We start from the raw sequence: 22,391 nt of genomic DNA, 5'->3' as shown, positions 1-22,391 counted from the left end.
TTCTACGCACTCAACTTTATTACAATAAAACATAAAATAAGTACAAGTCAAGCCACAAGTGTGATTTGTTAGCTACCTACGATTAGCAAGCAGATCCACATCCCCATTCCTGCCCCACAACGAAAGGCCACTCTGAAAGGTGCACTTTTGTTTTATCGGGGGGTTCTGGGGACCCAATAAAACAAAACCGCACCTTTCAGAGTGCCCTTTTGCTGTGGGCAGTCTAAGGCACACCTGTGCACTAATCTTGGTGTCTAATCAGCATCTTGACATGGCACACCTGTGAGGTGGGAAAGGGGAAGTTTGAGAAAAAATGGTGATATTTGGTGTATGGAAAGAGTTTTAGATCTTGGAGTTCATTTCATGAAAAATGGGAGCAAAAACAAAAGCCTTGCGTTTATATTTTGGTTGAGTTTATGTGTGAGTTGTGACCGACCGCCACGCTGGATTTGCACACTTCTTTTTTGCCTGTCACTCCATCAGGCGGGTACCACCCCCCCCCCCCCGCCCCCCCACTCCGTCTCGTGTCCCCCAGGTGCTGACATTAACATTGTTTGAGAGAAGGTCACGTAGTTGATCAGCAGCTCGTGTGTGCGCGTTTATGGCCGCGCCGCGCGGCTGCTGCCTCCTCGTCTGCGTATGAGAAGCATAATTATGCTGCCCTGAGTGTAATTATTCAGCGCTTGTGTTTTTTGGCGAGAACACCCACTGTACGCTCATGCATAAAACAAATCTCTTTGCCTGATATGGTGTGCATGTGAGAGAGAGAGAGAGAGAGAGAGAGAGAGAGAGAGAGAGAGAGGAGAGGGAGAGAGAGTGAGAGAGAGAGAGAGAGAGGGAGAGAGAGTGAGAGAGAGAGAGAGAGAGAGAGAGAGAGAGGGAGAGAGAGTGAGAGAGAGAGAGAGAGAGAGAGAGGGAGAGAGAGTGAGAGAGAGAGAGCAAGAGAGAGAGCGAGAGAGAGAGAGGAGGAGAGAGAGAGAGAGAGAGAGAGAGGGAGAGAGAGAGAGAGCAAGAGGAGATGAGCGAGAGAGAGAGAGGAGAAAGAGAGAGAGAGAGAGAGGGAGAGAGAGAGAGAGAGAGGGGAGAGAGAGAGAGAGAGCGAGAGAGAGAGAGCGAGAGAGAGAGAGAGAGGGAGAGGGAGAGGGAGAAGGAGAGAGAGAGGAGAGAGAGCGAGAGAGAGAAAGAGAGAGAGAGAGCGAGCGAGAGAGATAGAGAGAGAGAGAGAGAGCGAGAGAGATATATATATATATTAGAGAGAGAGAGAGAGAGAGAGAGAGAGGGAGTGAGAGAGAGTGGAGAGAGAGTGAGAGAGAGAGAGAGTGAGAGAGCGAGAGCGAGAGCGAGAGCGAGAGAGAGAGAGAGAGAGAGAGAGAGAGAGAGAGAGAGAGAGAGAGAGAGAGAGAGAGAGAGAGAGAGAGAGAGAGAGAGAGAGAGAGAGAGAGAGAGAGAGAGAGAGAGAGAGAGAGAGAGAGAGAGACTATTTGGCGAAGGGCCTGTCTGGAGTGGCGACATTTATCGGGTGTGCACAAAGCCAAGTTCCATTTTGCTAATGGGCTTTTTGGGATGATTCCTTTTTTTGTGGGCCAGGATGAGGCGAGACAATCCGCCGGCTATTCCGGCCGCTGCCAGCCACTGACGGCGCATTTGTGGCAATGCCGTGACGCGGTAGGTAGACCGTGTCTTAAAAAACGCATTCGCACAAAAATGATTGACGCTTTTGGCAAATATCGAATAAACAAATGCGAGCTATGTGGGTGAAAGGTCACGTGGCCAGCCATGTTTTGACTGCAGGTTAAAAACCAACTCTGCGTAGACTCCGCTCTGTGTGGCGAAAATGGACTGTAAAATCCCATGTATAAAATGGACCTGTGTAGAACACGACCCCCCCCCCCTCCCCCAAAATAAAAATGAAATGGATAATATGAATGAATTATGATTCAAAACATGCCAATGAAGTGCAAATAATGTTATGCTCTTTTTCACGTAACTATGATGAAGGTCACCAAAGTATTTTTAAAATCCTGTTTGTGAAAATTTTATGATGGTTATGATTTTTTTTGTAATTTTTAAAGCAATTTTTTAAATTTCTTCAGTTTGCCTTTGAAACACTTTACTCTTCTTGTAACTGCTTTTACATGTAGTTTTAATTAATTGCAGTATGTGAAGAAGAGCGAGTTATATTGTGTATGAAATGTGCTATAAATCAGTGATATTTTTACAACCTCTCCGTACAGCCTCGGTCGGTACTGTTACTTATTGAGACCGCTGTGTAATAAAAAAAAATAAAATTAAAATAAACTCCATTCACTGGATTTTACAGCATGTGTGCAACGCAGTAAAAATGTGAACATTTTTCTCTTCTTCTTCTTTGCTTCTGATTGGCTCGTGCAGTCAATTGTGATCAGCTGCATTTACTCACGACGTATAGAAAATGGACGAATGTTTTCATACGGGCAGCATTTTGAAAACAACGCAAATGCGTGCTCGAACGTCAGGCAAGCAGTTGACTTGACAACACCACATATACATGAAATAAATACGATACGAATTGTTTGTAGTCCTTGGAAAATAAAGTAAACCAGATTCACCTTCATGCCGCGAGTTGCGAAAATGCACAATTTACTTTGAGGCGCAAATGCTGAACAGTGATTTGTCTGAACCGACGTTATTTTGGCTGCGATGAACTCAGCCACGCCCCCTTTTTTCTTTCCATTCTGTATCGCGCAGACAGAAACCAATTTGCTTTGTTACTCTGTTTGTACCAACACTGTAAGCTGCTTTGTGTTTCATCTGCAGGTTGACCAGCTTAAGTGATCTCTGCCGCGCATCACTTGGCAGCCCCCGACTTGCAAGTTTGCGCGAGTTTGCTGCACCTTGATTATGAAAAAAAAAAAAACGAAAAAAAAAAAACCGACATGATGGAGCAAGTATTTTCTGTACAAAAGGACAATTAAAAAGGCATTTCTCAGCCTTCGTGCTCATTCATCTATTTTAATGAGTGTAGAGTGCCGAGTAATGGCGCCTATTTGCGCAAGGCTTTCTTTACATAGATTAGCATAGCTTATAGCATTTAATCTTCTTTACGAGCCCCTTTAGCTTCATTTTGAGCAATGCTTTTTTTAAACAAATAAATTCCCCAAATGCTTGAGAAGTCATTAAAAAGGAGCCAGTGGCAGATTGTAGGAACACAAGTCCAGTTTTAAATACAGCAGGTGTGACAAAAGCCGACAGCCTGCCTCAGCCTCAGCCTTAGCCTTAGCCTTAGCCTTAGCCTTAGCCTTAGCCTTAGCCTTAGCCTAGCCTCAGCCTCAGCCTCAGCCTCAGCCTCAGCCTCAGCCTTAGCCTTAGCCTTAGCCTTAGCCTTAGCCTTAGCCTTAGCCTTAGCCTCAGCCTTAGCCTTAGCCTTAGCTTAGCTTAGCCTCAGCCTTAGCTTTAGCCTTAGCCTTAGCCTTAGCCTTAGCCTTAGCCTTAGCCTCCCCTGGTTTGCGGGGCCCTGGGCCTGGCAGCTGACGCCCTCTCCACCGTTGCCCCCCCCCCCCCCCCCCCCCCCCGTTGCCTCCCTCCACCAGCCTGCCACTGCCATCAAAGCGCAGGCTGCCTCCCCAACTGTTAGCTCCCCGCTACGCCGCTAATAAAAAGCCCGGGTTTAAATATGAACAGAGGAGCGTGCGTAATACCCTAAAGGAGCACCCAAAACACCACTAAACAGATAAATGTAATGGGATGGATATGGCTCATTAATTTGAGCATGCTTAGTTTTTACAGATGCCGTGATAGAGACAAGGTGTTATGAATAATATAAAAAAAAAAAAAAGTGTTATAAATGCAAAGACATGGGATGTGAGGAGGAACCAATTCATCTGCTTTGTCCTTTTAGAGGCTGCACTATTGCTGAGTAATATGGATTTTTTTTCTTCTTCTCCTCCTGATGTAAATTCTTAGACACATCGATTGTGCATTATTTAGCATAACAAGCGACATCCTGTTAATGGCAAGTCACAGATCGATAAAATATTTAAAAAACAAACTGCGCTCTGGAGTCATTTTGGATGCAAGTCAATTTGCTTTGCTGTCGACTCGTGGCATCGAGCTTGTGAAGGTTTTCCCCCCAAAAATTCCATTCATTTTCATTTCAATCATTTTTTTTTTTTTTAAGAGCTCAGTATTGTTCATTCGGTAATGTCATCTTTTTTTTATTTTATTTTTATTTATTTATTTTATTTTGTATGTGGGTGAGTATGTGTATCTGCGTGTGTGCGTGCGTGCGAGTGTGTGTGTATTCGTTAGTTCACCAAAAACCTATTGAAAAAAATCCCGTACCGTTCACCTAAACCGAACACCGCCGTCAGGAGACCCGAGGAAGGACCAAAGAAAACAAAGGAAAGTGAAATCCGGCACCGACCAGACACCACCCACCGGGCCACCAACCAGAGTTCTTCCCCGACCCCAGAAACATCGAAATTCCAACAAATCAGGGAGACCTCAAGAGACCAAAGGAGAGACTGAGGAAAGGAAGGACGGACGGACGGACGGACGGACAGACGGACGAAGCCGAGTGACGTCCACAGACAGCAGCAATCAATCATTTATTTCATTCATTTGTAAAAGCAAAAAAAAGACAATAGAAAACAATAGAAGAAAGAAGAAAAGTATATTTTCTCTGCCCCGTTTCTCCCCAGAGTTCAGTTACAAGGTCAAGTAATAAAAATAAAAATAAAAATAAATAAATACAATTGTGACGCTCGTCTCAGTCACGTCTGTATTCGGTTTACAATTTGATTTCTGACATTCGTCACAACAAAAATGGCATAATGGTTCAACTTAATCTTATTCATATTTCTTTAATAAGATGGATTTAGTCATTCATTTAAATGTTTGATTTTTTTTATTAAGATTGTTCCATAAGATGATTCTTTTATCTTTTTTACTGAAACACAACGAACGCTCCATCAGTCTGGTCCTAAATCTTGTTTTTTTTTTTTTAAAGATCTGCGTTCCTTTCAACTTATACTTGCTTTCTCTTTTTTTCAAATCTCTTTTGAATATTGAATGGCAACGTTTTGTGCGCTTTTAGCATCATTTTCAGAATGCTGTAATCTACCAATTCATAACATTTCCAAAAATTTAACTGAAGAAATGATGGATTTGTTGGATCCCTCAATTGATTGGCTTTTTTTGCAATATCAATATTAGTGGGGTTTCCATCCAGCCATTTTTATTTGAATTTTCTCAAAATGCTCAAATAAAACGCTACAAATTTGAAAAAGGGGCTAAAATTCGCACTAAAGTTTTAACGCTTGGAGGAGTTGGATTTTGTAGCGTATCGAAAAAAGGAAAATGCGAGTTTTGCTGATGGAAACGGCTTTTGCGAAATAAGACCGGACACGCGTCGCACATTTTGACCGGTTATTACGTCACGCGTACGTTTGTAGTCACAAAGCAATGTCGGACCATAAAAAAAAGGATGTTTGGGGGGGACGACCAAACAGGAATCTTTTCTGAATTAATTAAAGAAGCGAATATTCGTGCAATTTTCAATGGAAAACAGCAAAGAAATGTTACGGTTGATCAAGAATTACAAACACTTTTCTTAAGAGCTCAGTATTGTTCATTCGGAAATGTCATCATCATTGCTCTTTTTTATTATTATTTTTTTTTTTAATACATATATATATATATATATATATATATATATATATATACATACATATATATACATACATATATATATATATATATATTTTTTTTTTTTTTTTTTGTGTGCAAACACAAACTTATACGATTGCTTCCTGGTCTTCTTCTTCTTCTTTTAAATGACACACATCTCTATGGTGTATAGCGCCACCTACAGCGGCGGAGTCCCCTCTCAATATTGGCAAAAGAAGAACAGAAGTCGCAGGTCCGTTTTGCGCATTTTCAGGAAATTCGCTTAAAAAATTGGAAACCCCATTTTTTGACAGATGATATGTTTTGTATTGATTTATTATCCCGGGAATCCTTTACTTTGTGTAACAGAGCTATTGTTTCTTGCTATCTTTATCTCGATGTACTTTGTGAGGAATGAAATGAGGAAAAATGGAGTGAAAAAAAGAGCGTCTGTTACATTTGAGCACTTGCTTTTTATTTATTTACGAAGTCGGGGGTCAACGGAACTTTGGTATTCTTTTTGATGCCGAGTCCCGCTGCGTGCGTCTCATCCTGACGAGGCGCTACAGGCCTCCCATTGATCTTGGGCCGAGCCATCACTTTGAGGTGACAGCTAAATGACCTGCAGCCCCCGGGCGCTGACCATCTCGCCATCGTGCTTCGTGTGTGCGCGTGCGTGTGTGTGCGTGTTTGCATTGCAGTGACTAATCGATAGCGAACGATGCCGGCGTGGAGCTCATCAGCGTTGGCAGTCGTCGCAGACAGACTGTAATCTATAGCTTGACTGAGCAATACTTAAACGGCGCACCCCCACCTGCATGCACACACAACCCGAAAAGAACTCCCCCTCGAACCCCACCCACCCCCCTTCCTCCCCCACTAAGCTCCCCTTTAGGCTCCTGGCCGTGCGCCCCCTGCAAGCTGCAGCCTCCTCAGGGAGCAACGCGGCGCCATCGCGGCAAAGCAGCCCCGCAGGCCTCCGAGGGTGGCCACGCTTCATTTTCCCCAACCTGAGCGCCCTTCGCATTAGCCGCCATTCTCAACAGACTTCCTGGCAGGGGGTGCGCAGTTTGGCCAGGAGGGATCTTGTTGGGGCTCAGGAGCGAGAAAAAAAAAATGAGGAGAGACACAAAGAGAAGCGAGCTGCAGGGGAGAGAGAGAGGAAGCTGTCGAGGAAGAAGAGGAAGGGAGGGCGAGCGAGGCGTGAAAGATCTCCCGACATTACGCTGCAGTTTGGAGTCCAAGATAGCGAGATTTTCCTGATGGGCCGACGGCGCCATCTGTGCCGGCAATGGCGCCTCACCTCGCTACAGATAAGGTGGCGAAAAGGGCTTAATTACACACGCGGCCTTATCAGGAGACATTAGCTCGCCGGTGATAATCAGTGCTGGCGTCGGGTCCTTCCGTCAAAGTCTTGCGCTGCTTTCGGATAACGCGCGTCGACGCTTGCTAAATCACAATTTGCTGATGGCGGTTGAGCGCGAAAAAAAACAAAAACACGAGTCGTCATTAATCGGTACGATACGCCAGCTCGCGACTCATGCAAGTACTTTTGATACGTAACATTTGCCCCAAAACAATGAGAGATCATTTTAACCCTGGAGAACCCAAGAACCCTTTTCTTCTTTGGAAAATTATGAATTATACATTAAATGACTGTTATAAGTTCACTGAACACCAAAATATATGTTTTTTCAATTTTAACCCTTTTTTTTTTAACTAGCTCAGAGTTGCTAATTTATCAAAATAAATATATAAAACATACTCCAAGGCATTCTGCAACATGATATGAAATAGATTAACAAAAAAAAACGCAATTTTACCATCTGATGGTTTGCTGAGAAGATGGTTTTGTTTGGATTGAGTTCCAGCTCAACAAAATTGCCATGTTGCCGCCATCTTGTCACCACCGCTGGCTCATGTAAGTGCAATATTCATCCACTCGATGACCCCATGCAGGGGTCAGAAGTGGCACTCTGGGCTTTTGAAGTTAAATTTGTAAAAAAAAGGTCTTTGTTATTTGAGTAGCAGAATTTATAGGGGCCAAATTTGACCCCGCGGGTTCCCCAGGGTTAAAGAAAGACTTACTGTATATCTATCCCGATAAAGCGTTTTCCTTAAAATGACATAAAATTTACGGCAACTACGATACGTGTTTTGTGCCAAGTATAAGTTGACCCATGTATGTTTTTCAGGGCCGATGCCAATTGTTAGTCGTCAAGGAAGCCAATAACCGATATTACAAGCCGATATTTATTTGCGGTAATCGAGAAAATATTAGCCACAAAATTAAATAAAAAACTTTGTTGAAATTTAAGCGTGTTTGTAAAGGTTTTTTGTATTTTATTTTAATTATATAAAGAATAGAAGGGAGCTTCCTGGGTCATCACCAAACTAAATGAAAAACGAAACAAGTAAAATGCGACCTAAAGTTTTCTACTGGAGATGTTTTCCAAAAATTTATCATACATCATTTCTTAATTTTAACAAAATTGTTCATTTTTTTAAATAAAAAAAATAGGGAGTGTTAGCATAATCTTTGATAAAGTCAAGTGGAAATTTAAATGGGGGTGCTGGAGCCTATCCCAGCTGCTTGCTGAACTGCTTGCCAGCCAATCGCAGGGCACACAGAGACAAACTAAATAAATACAAAATGAACAATTGCAAAAATGCATGCAAATGTCGCTCATTTTGTGTTTTCATCAGGGATCGTAAATGGTTTCAAAAGATCTTCGCAGACAGTGAAAAAGTGTCCGATCATGATCAAAATTCGGATCATTCGCAAGCAATGAGACGCCAGCATGATTAGCGCCTTGAGATCCATAAAGCGGCCGATGCCGAAATTGGTCAAAATGACAAGTATCGGCACCGATAATCGGCCCGGCCGATAATTGGTCGATTCCTTGTTGTGCCGTACACACAATAAAATGGATTAAGTTGAAGTACTTGTTCTGGCGTCTGGTTTGAAAAAAAAGCTGCGTCAAACGTTCCCGAGCATTTTCAAAGAAACCGAATCCGTCTCCCGCATGACATGTAAACCGACCGAGCGCTTGAGGTTCCGCTAACCTTGAGAAGCACGCAGCGTTTCGGGCGGGCTCGGCCCGGGGTGCAGCAAGTGCACAGCACTTAAAGACCGAAGCCGATCTCTCTGAAAGGTGCGTGACAAAGAGCGGAAAACGTCTTTTTGTTCTCGCGCTAAGAACGACGATTTGACAAGCGAGTGTGTAAGAGGATCGACAGCTCAAGACAGAAGAGGAGCGACGGAGAGGGAGGATGAAGATGCAGCGGAGAGGAGAGAGGCAACGAGGATGGAGGCCAAGGCGGGGGGGGGGGGGGGGGGTCGGGGGTGGGGTTCGAGGGGTGTAATCCCAGCGACGAGAGTGCCAAGGAGTCTCTTTAAATGGATTTGGGTGAGCTGTTGTTTATCAGCGTTGCGTCGGCCAAGTAGCCGCTCTTAGCTGTCAAAACCGTCCTAATCTAATCACAAGACATTTCCGCCATTTTTTTCCGCCAACATGCTTGCAGGGGAGGTCGGCGACAACGGCGCTTTTTACAGCTTGCGCTGGGATTTGGGGGGGTCCGGATGTGGGGGACCCCCCATTGTGCGAGGCAGACTGGCTAATCTTCATTAGCGCACACAATGGCGGGTGCAAAGAGCGAGTCCTCGGCCGCGAAAGGCACGGACGGCCAAACAAAAGCGCGGCGCGAGCGGGAAGGCGGCTCGACAATAACGGGGCCGACAGATAAAGGGGACGGTGAAGCGGAAAAAAGCCGGCATCAGAAAAGGCCGCCCGCTAGCACAATCGCGTCCCGACCGCAACTGTGCCGCCGCCGCCGCCGATAAGGTTCGTTCACACGTGCGGAATTAGGGAAGCATTTTGAGTGCTTCCCCCGCGGGAACATTTGTGCGGAATTCAGCCTGCCGTCGTCGTTGGTGTGCCAAAACTCTCTCGAAAAACAACAGGATGCGCCAAAAGCCGCAAGGGGGCTCAGCTCGGAGAAGTTGTGAGCACTTCAGAGCTGTCAAAATGCTTCGATTAATCGACGAGTGAATCGACAACTATTTTAGCAATCGAGTAATTGTTTAAAGCCATTTTTTTTTTTTTTTTAAGTTGTCCAAATCATCGAGAGTGACAACACCTTCCTTGGTTTTCTTCGGTCCCCTCGGGTCTCCTGGTGTTCGATTTAGGTGAACGGTATGAGATTTTTTTTCTAATAGGTTTTCTGGTGAGCTAACAAATACACGCACGCACGCACGCACGCACGCACGCACATACACATACTCACCCACACACACAAAAAAAATATATATATGTATGTATGTATGTATATATATATGTATATATGTATGTATATATGTGTATATATATATATATATATATATATTTAAAAAAAAAAAGAAAAAAAAAAAGAAGAGCAATGATGATGACATTTCCGAATGAACAATACTGAGCTCTTAAAAAAAAAAGAAGAAAGAAAAAAAAAAAAAAAAAAAAAAAAAGAGAGTGACAACACTACACAACTTCAAAGTCGGCACTCATGTAAACAAAGTCGATTTGATGGCGCCGAGTCGCCGCTCATAACGATTTGTACTCAATTGTAAGAGGAGGCAATGCTGTGATGCGTTCGATATCAGGGTGGGCAAAAAGTACGTTCAATGTTTATCAGCATTTTTGGAAGAAATTGCCGCGTGTAAATGAATGAAGGTGCGATGGATCAGTTTGCTTATCGTTGATAAACATCCGGTGACAATTGACAGGTCATACACTGAATTTACACAAAAATGTATAAGAAATAAGAAGATTGATTTCAGACCGAGGGGGAAAAAAATCCTCTTGGTCGGCGTGCTTGCACCCGGGACAGCAAGGTAACGTCATTCTGTAATCATCCCGCTTGTCTACGACCATTCCGAGCTCTCCTTCCGCTTTGTCGGTCGACAGTAAAAGTTCAAAATGGCGCTCAAAGTTGACGAATCCGTACAACAGCAATCATTCGCAGCTACGCAAAAAAAAAAAAAAGACGTCTTCGCGACACGATGACGTTACGCGCGGCTGCGCGAGCAGGTGAGTCGCGATTCCCACGGCAACGCTTTTAAGGCAAACCCGAGTGGGGAAGATAAGCCCGAGCTTCTTAAAATATTGAAAGGCATCTTCCTCGCCACCGGGCTCGCCGCCAAGAGTGGCGAGCGAGTGGATGTTTGCTCACGGAGGGGCGGAAGTGGGCTGAACCCGCTCACCCCTCCGCTCCGCTGCCGCAGTCTGAACGCCGCGTATCCCAATTTCACCCCCCCCCCCCCCCCCCCCCCCGGAGCGCCACAACAAAAGACCGGCTGGATGAGCTGGAGCTTGACCTTTGACCTTTGCAGGCAACTGCGGCGCATGTTTCCGTGCGTCGTAACACGGACACGCGACACCACCTGCGAGTCAGAATATTCAAAGGCAAACGCTTCTCTTATTGCTGTGCACGCACACACACACGCGCATGAACCCAATAAACTCGTACCGTGACGCTTGCTTGTGGCTGTGCCTTGCTTACGCGCACGCACACGCACGCACGCACGCACGCACGCACATACACAGCAGTGAAAATTATTGATGTGCTCTCTTATAAAACAGTGGCTGGTCCCTGAAGTATTCCTGGCAACATCACGGTCTGAAAATAGCAGCCGACCCAAATAACTTTCCCCGGCGGAACGGAGACGGAGACGGCGCCGGAGACGGCGCCGGACCGCGGCCACAGGCAACTGGATTTACTAATTGGCATCATTTTACAACGAAATCATATCTGGGACGCAATAGTGGTAAACTAAAGAGCAAGAGGATGTGCCGTCTCGCCGCGCGCACGCCTGGGAGGAGCTTCTGGTCTGTTGTTATAACGTGTTAGCAAATACGCACACGTAGCGTGCGGGCACGTGCGTGCGTATTTGTGCGGGAAGCGTTGCCACGCTTGGATGACTTTGGAGAGAAAAAGAACTTGAGACGTTCCAACAACAAGTGCGACGGAGACCTGAGTGAGAAACTGGAGAGTCACGGAATGGCAGGCGTGTCGTACATCATCCGATGAAATGGGACAATTGGGAACGAAATCCCGTCTCCATCTCGGACCCGGAAAAAAGAGTCCGTTGACGCGTGACTATGTCGAGTACAGCGGAACTTCCCGTTCCAAACGGAATTTGGTTGCGTGAGCTTGTTTGTAACCTGAAACGTTCACAAATTGAAATGAACGGAAATTCAATTCAACGATTCCAGCCCCCAAATTATAAAGAAAATGTGTTTATTCTGATTCAAGTTTTTTATTTTTATTTTTTATCTCTGTTTATTTACTAATAGATTGATTGATTTTGGCATACTGATTCAGGGAAACTTGTCTTTATCTGTAAATTAAAAAAATTAAATCATTAAATTAATTTACTACTAAATTATTTTGATAATTTTTAATAATTTTCCCTTATGAACTATTCTGACTGTTTGGCGCTTGAATTACTTGCTTGGCAAAAGTTCAGTGTGTCAACATGGGACCTATTTGTGACGACCGATATGAAGTGTTAGCATGTCAATGGAGTTTTCTATTGATTGTTAGCATTTAGCTAAACAGACTTATGGAAAGCAAAGTTATGCGGTACACAAAATGTTTGGTTTGATAGTAAACTTCAATAAACACATGGAATCCTTTTTTTTTTTTTTTTGATGAATTATTATTATTGAGTTGAATTGAGTTCACTACGCTAAAGCAAAGAAAGAAAAAAAATGATGACTTGAATCAAAAAAAAAAACCCATTGATTGTATTGATATACGGTCTTATCCATGAAAGTCATTTTTGCTGTGAACACTCGTGATACGGCAGCCACGGAACGACCTTTGCAGCAGCAACATTGCGAGGTCAGAAAAAGTGCAGCTGACGGTCGGCCATTCCTGAAATCTCGTCGGGCGCGACATCTCGGTGGCGTTCGTTGGCGTCGCTCGGCGCGCGGCGGACCTTCCATTTTCGACACGTGCTCACATTATGCGAGAACAATACGGAAAACATGTTCAACGTCATGCTGATTAATGGCTCCTCCCACAGGTCTCATTAAATCACTGGAGGCCACTTACTCGCCGGGCCAACCGTCATTCGAATTTGACACTTATACGACCTTCTTTTCCTCGCACCAAGGCTAAACGTCAGAATAAAATAACATGTTTTTTGGATTTGTTGGGGTCTGGATGTTTCTTGGGCTGGGGAGGAGTTCTGGTGGGGGGTGTCTGGTCGGTGCTGGATTTCACCTTCCTTGGTTTTCTTCGGTCCCCTCGGGTCTCCTGGTGTTCGGTTTAGGTGAACGGTATGAGATTTTTTTCAATAGGTTTTCTGGTGAGCTAACAAATACACACACGCACGCACGCACGCACGCACGCACGCACGCACGCACGCACGCACATACACATACTCACCCACACACACAAAAAAAAAAAATATATATATGTATGTATGTATATATATATATATATATATGTATATATATATATATATATATTAAAAAAAAAAAATAAGAGCAATGATGATGACATTTCCGAATGAACAATACTGAGCTCTTAAGAAAAGAAAAAAAAAGAAAAAATAAAAAAATAAAATAAAAAAATAAATAAAAAAATAAATAAATAAATAAAAAATAAAAAAATAAAAAAAATAAAAAAGAATAAAATAACAGCGCACGTCGCGCCCCAACATGTCCGACAATCCCAATTTCAGGTTGAATCCAACCTTTTTTTTTTTTTTAACATGTGGAAGCGAATACATTTTTCTATGTAAGATCTTTCCAAATGTGTTTTTCAGTGCACGCCGCATCGCCACCTTCGCTTCAGGCTCGTGTTAAAAATGATCGTCAGATGATAAATATGAGCAAAATGTGAATCCGCTGAAAAAAGTACCTCGGGTTCGCACGACGCGGCGCGAGCATGCAAAGTGTCTTACATCACATTAAAAAAGCTGGCGTTGCGCTGCCCGGTCGCAACCTTGGCTCCGGGTGCGATCTCATCTCAAGCAAATCTAAAAAGCATATGCATCCCCCCAAGAGTCCCCGCGTTTTATAAACAAGTGGCGGCTCGACGGCGCGTCCTTGCCGCCGTCCGCGGCGCGGGCGCGGGCGCGGGCGGCGGGCTAAAGGCCGTGATTGATGAGCGGCTCGCATGACAACAAGCGGCGGTGTTTACTCAGTCAAATTGCCCTTGTCTCTCTCGGCCCTGCATCTTTTTCCTCCCCGTGGCTGGATGGCTGTTTTGTGGGCGTCTCGCGCTCCCCCGGGAGGGGGATTAGTCTCCCGTATGGAAAAGAAGCAAACAGGCAGAGTCCTTTTCTGTTGGCGCCGCTTCCCAAAGCTGCCTAGCAACAGGTCGGCAGCGAGATGGGACGGAGCGCCGTGCCAGGTGTGGCCACAAAATGCCTCAACATCCTGTTCACATGGCCAGAGGTTCGTTTCTTTTTCAAACACTTTTAAAAGGGAATGCCATCAACTGCGTCGCCATATTGAACCTGCGTTGTCATTAATCGTACCCAATTCCGAATGCCTCCGAAGTTCATTACTGGCCGATGCGCCGCTGACGTCTACAAAAGTGCACAACCGATTCTCCGGATGCTGATATCATGACATGTATAACAGAATAATCAATATGAATTTCTCTATGACCTCATTGTCTTTTTTTGTCACGATTGCTTTGAATCGTTCTTTTCACAGCGTTAAGATGGGGTTTTTTCGGTTTAGGTGAACGGTATGAGATTTTTTCTAATAGGTTTTCTGGTGAGCTAACAAATACACGCACGCACGCACGCACGCACGCACGCACGTACACATACTCACCCACACACACACACACAAAAAATATATATATATAAAAAAATATATATATAAAAAAAATAATAATAATAAAAGAGCAATGATGATGACATTTCCGAATGAACAATACTGAGCTCTTAAAAGAAAGGAAGAAAAAAAAAAAAGTGTTTTTTTTTTAAACAAGGCTCGAGCGTTCGTTAGTTTAGAATGTGTCGAATCAATGCTCAAATATAAACTTTGCACTCCCTCTCGGCCGGTGATTCTTAACCTGTATTATGTCGCAGTGTGTTTATATTCGTATGTAAGTTCATTGAAATCATCCCCTTGTTTTTGTTAACTTTCGATTCGAGTGTGATATTCCCCAAAATTGCTCCAGTTTTGCAGGGAGCTGTTGTGGCTTTTTTGTGTTGGCTTTTGATGAACTCAAAACGCTAAAACAGTCGGGCTCGTCGCGCCACAAGCGTTCTTTTTGTCGCCATGTGACAGCCTGCGAACGTGCTTTCATGTGGGCAGAAATGTCTATGAAACATCAAGCGGCGTGGACGGAGACGTTTTTTTTTTTCTATCTCCGTGACAAGCCGAGCACGTCTGATCGGTGTAAGGTTGCCGTGACGAGCGTCTCCATATTGAGCTGAAATGATGTCAAAGTCATTTCCAAGCCGCGTGCGAGTTTGAGGCGACAAAAACGACAGCTGACTTTTCTGCTGGTTGTTAATCAAACCCGGAGCGGCAGAGCGTTTGGGAAAGCTATACATAAAGATGTGCTTGTCCACAGCACTCCATGCCCCGCCCCCCTCCCCCCCCCTCCCCCGACAGGCCAGGCAGCAGCGTGTCAGGCAAATGAATACATCCACCGCCGCACTCGCTTTCATCAACGCTCGCCGGCTTTTCATCAGCGGCCGTAAAGCAGTCGCAGGCGCCCATCGCCGGCGTTCGCCTCTCAGCGGCCTGAAGGATGAGACGGAAATGGCGGAGTTCGCCAAAGCGCTCTCGTAGCATGAATGGATGTTACGAGGTCAGGGGGTCGCTTCCACTTCTCATTACAACAAGCTGCGTGCGCGCACGGCGAGCGGCGAGCGATAAACCTGAGCGAGGCGAGGCGCAATATGAACAAATACCAAAACGGCTCGTCTTGTTAACCGCAGCTCCAAATAGAGTCGCAACAGTTACGCCTCGTTTGTCGGCTCATTTTCATTTGCTGGTGGCCATTTTTTTACCCGCGTAATCAGACGTTATTTTGAGGAACAACCTTGTGGGCCGGATTACACAAAGGCCGCCTTTCACGGGCCGGGCCGGGCCGTGTCCGATAGATTGGACGTGACCGAGATCTCCTGACTGCCGTTTGGCTCGAGGCGGACGTCGGCCATATTAAGCCGTCACGAGGTCACGAGGATCCGAATACTTGTTTGAAAGTAAATAAAGATGACTCGACTTTAAAGGATGTTTGGGAAAACAAGAAGCTCATTCATTTGACTGACTGGCGCAAGGAATTCAACATGAAATCAATGTTGAACTCAATCGTATGGTTTCCATCCACTCATTTTTATTCGAATTTTCAAGAAATGTGAAAATAAAACTGAATGGAAACGCAAAAAATTCGAAAAAAAGACCCGGAAAGTTTTTACGCTTGGAGGGGGGAGATTTTGAAGCGTATCGAAAAGTGGAAAATGTGAATTTTGGCTATGGAAAAACAGAAGTAAGTTTTGGGGGGATGACAAAACAAAAACGTTTTTGAAATGAATTAAAGAAGCAAATAAACAGCAAAAAAAGCGCTACAGTTGATCAACAATTACAAAAACGCATTTGACGTCATTGCACGGCGCAGTCGCTTCTTGTTCTTCTTCTTTGAAATTACTAGTGGATCACATCGCTATGGTGTATAGCGCCACCTACAGCGGTGGAGTCCCCTCTCAATATTCATAAAAGAACAACAGAGGGAAACATCTAAATTTTGCGCATTTTCACAAAATTTGCTTAAAAATTCAAAACATTTTAGATGAAAACAAAGTATTTGTCGAGATCGGTCACTTTTTAAGGTTTCAGAATCGAATGCTTTCTCTTGAAGAGGGCAGACTGTGGATTTTTGATCAAGACCAGTCGAGACCAGGTCAGTGCTACGATGATCAGCGAGAAACGCAGAATCCAATCCAACTTTTATCAATCACTGTTAAATTAACTACACTGGGAAAGATAAAATCAGAAACACCCCAATGAGTGAAAATAAGCTCTTTTCTTCCCTTGATCGTTTGTTGCTAACGTTCAGCGCTAACGCCGACTTAATATTACAGCCAAGCTAGCTTGTCCAAAGTAAGATATCAGAATAAGAAACAATGAAGACGTCAGGTATTCGTTACTTGTGAGGTTCTTATGCAACAGAAACGGGGATTTTATTATTATTGTTGTTATTAACGCATGTCTTTGTCTTTCTTTGTAAAATGACATTTATAATGGCTTGGCGGGACAATTCAGTTTTAATAAAAAATGATTGCATCATTTGTAGAAGTGAAACAACAGATTTGCTTAGATTTGAGATTGGCTTCATGATACTATTTAAAAAACAACGCAGCAAAATGAAAGATATCTCTTTTACTGTACAGTCTCTTGGCCTTGTCTCGGTCTCGATTCTCTCTCGTTTCGAGAATGTCTCGGTTTCGCTGGGTGTGGTCTTGACTACGACGCGAGCGATAAGATTCCGAGACCGATGAGATGAGCCGGACCACTTTTTCCTGCTCATAAAGCACGTAAACATTCCTTTTTGATGGATTGAATCGACTTTGGCGCAAAATAAAACCAAATTGAAGGGAAGAGTACGAGAACAGCTAGAAAATCCATACTGAGCTATTTCTATAGGACGGAAGTGGGAAAGGATCCGAAAGGCAAGAAAGCGCGGTGGCTGATATCGCGTCAGCTGCGAGGATGACATAACGTCGCGAGACGCACAGACGGACGTGCGCTCACACGTATGGATTCCGTCGTTTTGGATGGCAGACGCCACTTTTTCTATTTTTGCCGCTTTCCTTTCCCACTGGAGGACGGGTCACCCTTTTCACACTTTGCAGACTCTCGTTGCATCTTCATCTTCTGTCTGTCTGTCTGCGCTGGCTCGTCAGTCCTTCGGGGTTCGAGCCCGCCCCGACTGAAATGCGAAACCCCGCAGCGGTGGCGAATGTGCGCGCTCGGCAACTTCTTCCACCGCCGTGCCTGCACCGGCTCCCCCCCGCCTCGCCCCGGCCGCTCAAGTGTGCGTGCGAGAGAGCACATGTATGAGAGCGCCTCCGCTCGCCGGCCGCCATTCCGCTGCCGCTTCCACCCACATGGCGGGAGGGAGGGATGTCCACATACAGACACCGATTTTGTCGTGTCAATGTTACTCTAAAAAAAGACTCGATTTGGTCCCACTCTAAACAGAATCAACTTTACACTTGGAAGAGAGTAAAATTCAAAAAGCATAGAAGACAGCTACTCTACCACTTGAGCTATGCCAGAGTTATTGCTAGTTAACATACTGCTGGTTTGTCCAAAAGGAGACCAAAAATGAAGGTGCGAGGGTTCCACCTGACACCTGCAATACATCGACACAGAGCCGTAGTGGCATGAGTCAGTCCTTAGATTGGCTCCTAAGCTGAAGGTTCTGTGATTGTTCCTCAACTGTTGAGTGTGTTTAAAAAAAAAGAAGAAGCTCTGTAGAGTAAATTTGACTCTATTTGGAGTTGGACCAAATAGACTTGGTTTTAGAGTAGGCTAATCACTCGGAAGAGAGTAAAAGAAAGAAGTGGAAAAAAATGAAAGTCACTCAAGGGTTGAGGAATGAATTCAGCTTGCCACACTAGCACCTGAGCTTTTTCCCCTCATATGCTATATACTTATCTCAAAGAGGAGACCAAAAACATCCTTTTTGGTTTTCGGAGTTATAGAAAGAGATTCCAGCTGACATGAGCTATATGCTAACACACAGCAGGAGCTGCGTGGCTCAGGGAGTCGCTGGAGTCGTCGTAGTTGAAGGTCGTGAGTTCATTCCTCAACCCTTGGGTGACCAGTTCTTGATTTTATTCTCTTCCAAATATAAATATTACTCTAAAATTTACTTTAGTATAAAGTTGACTCTGTTTAGACTGGGACCGAATAAAGTCTTCTTTTTTTTTTGTGTATAATGCACGGCAGCAAAATGTGGGCTGTTTCGCGGGTGTTGCGATTGCACGTGCGCGTCAGTGAGCTCAAGTCATAATGGATCAAATAAGTGTACGTGTTGGAGCGCTTGAAGTGCGTCGCGGGGTCAATGACGCGCAGTCATTGGCGGTGTCCTGTTACCGATCTGCTGAAAAGTCACCACAGATACTGACAAAGGTCTGCCGAAGCGGATTGCAGTTTACAAAACCGAAAATGTTCAAACTGCAGCTGGGACACGCCCCCTTTGCTGGTGTTGAGTCGTGCGTCTCTGAGGAGAAACCGCGACAAAGTCCAGTTTAGCAGCAGCCATTTTGTTCCAACTCTGAATCATCCACCACGCGGGGGGGATTCGGTCGCGAGACGTTTCGGCTCGGCTCGCTCCAAACACAAAAAATCTCAAGAACCTACGAAAACACTTTTTGCTCACGTCTGCCGCCCCCGTTAGCGTCCGAGTCGTGCCTCGCAGACGCCGATATGGGACACGGTCGCCGCTCAGGTCCAATAACGTCGGTCTCGTGTCTCACCACAAGAGCCCATAAACACATCATGTTCTAAATGCCGGCTGGAATCACGCCAGCGGCTGAAAAATCAAGTTTATTTCCATTAGCAATAAAAGATACAAGAAACTGCTCGCGGGACGACGACAATGAGGCAAAAACATTCCAAGGGGCAAAAAGTGGCTAAAGATGCAGCAAATAATCTGCCACAGAATAAATCATCATCTTGCATCTCCCAAAATGAAGGATTGCGATCATCCCCAGTCAAAGCAAGCTGACATTTGCAGCCTCTCCAGATAAGAGCGCTCGCACCCTCTGCCATTTGCATTCGCTATTGATTCGGAGATGCGGGAGTGCCATTTAAAAAAAATGCACTGACAGCGGAGGTAGGCTGTTGTTGGGAAAAAGATGGGCTGGCGGGGAACAGCGGGATGCCAATTAGGCGGCTCGGCCACAACAAATGGATCCATCGTCACGCACCCTTGCCACTCTTTTTTTTTTCCCCTTCCCCTTTTAGGCACGGAGCAAAGAAAGCTTAACAATGTTATGTTATACACGATTTTTTTTTTTTCTTTCTTCTTTCCGTCTCTGTTGGTTGCTCTGTCAAATGGAGCGTGGTCAGCATCAGCACCACAAGCAGCAATGCAGGTGGTGCAGATGCTGGAATAAATACATAAATAAATAAATAAATAAATACGATTTTAGTAGTATTGAACATGCGTTTTCAATTTCACCCAAAACAAGGATATGTTTGAATAAAGCTCCAATTGTGAGAAGATCACAAATCGTCTCGACCACCACATGTGACCACGTGTTCACCCCCCCCCCCCCCCCCAACCACCACGTCCACTGAACTTGAATTCAGGAAGTAAGAAGAAGAAGAAGACGAGCACGTGATGATGTTTCTGGAATGTTTCCGGAATACTTATTTCGGCATTATATCTAAAAGATGCAAAGACAGACATGTCAGGGAATCTATTATGGATGAGGGGAGGAGGCGGGTGGGGTTGTTGAGGGAAATGTCGGAGGGGGGGGGGGGCGCGCATCTCTTCGTGTGGGGGCTTCACAACTCGGTAATGCGGATGTATAATTCACGACCAATTCTGTCTCGGTGATGGCCTGCGCATCTTCATCTTCCCCAAAATCGCACTTGACAGCTTTATTACGCGCCGGCGTGCGTCCGCATCGCATCCAGCTCTGGCAAAAGTGTCACATCTACTGTATAAGTGATTGAGGCAACAAAAAATAATAATAATAATAATAAGAAGAAGAAGAAGCTTTTTCTGATTTATCCTGCACTTGTTGTGTGAAAAAGTTAGCGTCTCTCTTTGGTGAGCGCACAAGTGCCCCGCGTCAGCCCCCGCGTCAGCCCCCGCGTCATTTGGACTCTTACCTGCTGCCAGTTCTCTTCCAGCGAAGGCATGGCGGAGAAATAGCCGGTGTCGTGCACGAGCTGGAGTTCCTGAAATATGCTGTGGTTCGCCAGGACGTCCATGCTGACACTCGCGCTCGGGAAAAAAAAAAAGATAGAAATGGTCCACGGGAAATGTGCCTCCTCCTTTTTTTTTTTTTGCCGTGTCACGCCTCTACACGCGCACGTTTGTCATATTAGTCCACAAGAGGATCGATTGGTGAGAAGGTGACGATCGGGAACCGAACACTGCGCGCATTACCGGACTCGGTGCGTAAAAGAGAGCGGAGGAGGTGATGGAGGCTCCATGTGTATCCGTATTGCCAAAATAGACAGTGATGGGAAGCCGAGGGAGGGGGAGGGGCGAGGCTAAACGAAGAGGCGTGTCTTTGCGTGTCAATCCACGCCCCTGTTTGTCCATGTAAGGTAAATGGGCGGTCGAGCGGCCATTAAAGCGGCGGTCGAGCGTGGAGAGGGGGGAGGGGCTAAGCAGATTGGGCCAGCCCGATTGGCTCCGGGGGCTTGTCACTCACCGCCGATATGGGCTGGATAGGCGCGCTATTTATGGATGGCTATATTAGATTTGGAAGAAGGTCTGAGAGGCCAGTTTGCGAGCAGAAGCCAACGGGTAAACATGTCCAGGCAGGACCGGCCGCTATTGTTTCACAGAGTAAATATTTCATTAGTGTGAGATACAGGATGTCAGGCTTTGCATTACACCTGCTTTATAGCAACCTATTGGATGTTAGAACGCCAGGTTAAGTACAGTAAGGTGTATACAAGTTGTTGAATGAGGTTAGTAAGCACCGTTTTAAAATATATACATTTTCAGCTTTTTGTCTACATTCAAATTGGGTTCAAAAGTCATTTAAAAAAACGTACTGACAGAAAATGTGTTCTCATGTCAATCCAAAACATTTGTGTACAACACGTTCTATGCACCCAACTTGTCTAAATACGGTATCGTGATTTGAATTAAGCAGCAAAATTCACCAGTTTTGATCTGTTTTCGGGGCAGCCATTTTGCCACTTGCTGCCGACTGAAGATGACATCACAGTAGCTCGGGTAACGGCCGATCGCGGTTCGCCTGTTTTCTGAGCACGGTCATGTGACATTCACAAGCTGAGCCGTGATTGGCCATGATGTCATTTTAAGTGGACAGCAAGTGGCAAAATGGCCTCCCCCTGACATGTATAAAAATGGGTGCATTTTGCTGCCCAACTCATATTCCATAAACACAATATTAATCAGAATGCCGTGTTTAGGCAAGTGGGGTTTTTTGATTGCTTTGTCGCCACATCATACCATAATGTGCCAAAATTGGAAGCAATCCAATTTTGGCCTTTTTTGTATTTGGTGACTGTGAACTTTAAAGTGCAATTCTGTTGTGCGGTGTTGTGAGCCGTTTCCACAAATGGTTTTCTTTCAGCTTCTGGCTAAAAGTGCCTCACCTCAGAGTTATAGCGTCATCTGTGCCTTTGATATGCTGACATCCTGCAAATGCCTTTTCATACGGGAGACGATATTTTTATAAAACGGCATAGGTGTGGATGGCCTTTTTTTTCCCCCCTGATGCTGAAAAATGGACGCGTAGTCGTAGCCATAAATATATTATTGTGGCGTGTTAGTCACGTGCTGTAAGTTCTGGACTGGATCTGCTCGGAATGCCAAAGATGCATCTGAGTTGTAATTGATTGCGATGATTCGCTCTGCCCGTGGATGAGCGCATCGGAATTCTTGAGGTCTGTAATCTCATTACTGTGCGGGAGGGGCGGGGGGGGGGGCATGTGATTTGTGCGTGGCATTTTGGGAGGGAGCGTTTGGTTCAGATGGACGACAAAGCTCCGTCTGACATTTATCCA

The 22,391-nt window shown here is 45.0% G+C and overlaps 1 protein-coding gene across 1 annotated transcript in view; it reads right to left on the bottom strand.

Moving 5' to 3' along the window:
- LOC147180120 (Krueppel-like factor 7) overlaps positions 1-20,839 on the bottom strand; it is a 42,472-nt gene extending 21,633 nt beyond the window's left edge. Inside the window, exon 1 of the mRNA XM_086070336.1 lies at positions 20,511-20,839. Coding sequence (XP_085926462.1) covers positions 20,511-20,612 — 102 coding nt within the window. The 5' untranslated portion in view covers positions 20,613-20,839. The remainder of the gene's footprint in view (positions 1-20,510) is intronic.
- Positions 20,840-22,391: the final 1,552 nt, after the last annotated feature.

This window comes from Leptonotus elevatus, chromosome 2 (genome assembly GCF_054856555.1).
Source record: "Leptonotus elevatus isolate MCC_2025b chromosome 2, RoL_Lele_1.0, whole genome shotgun sequence".
Taxonomy (NCBI): domain Eukaryota; kingdom Metazoa; phylum Chordata; class Actinopteri; order Syngnathiformes; family Syngnathidae; genus Leptonotus; species Leptonotus elevatus.
This window is presented reverse-complemented; position numbering and strand designations above follow the sequence as displayed.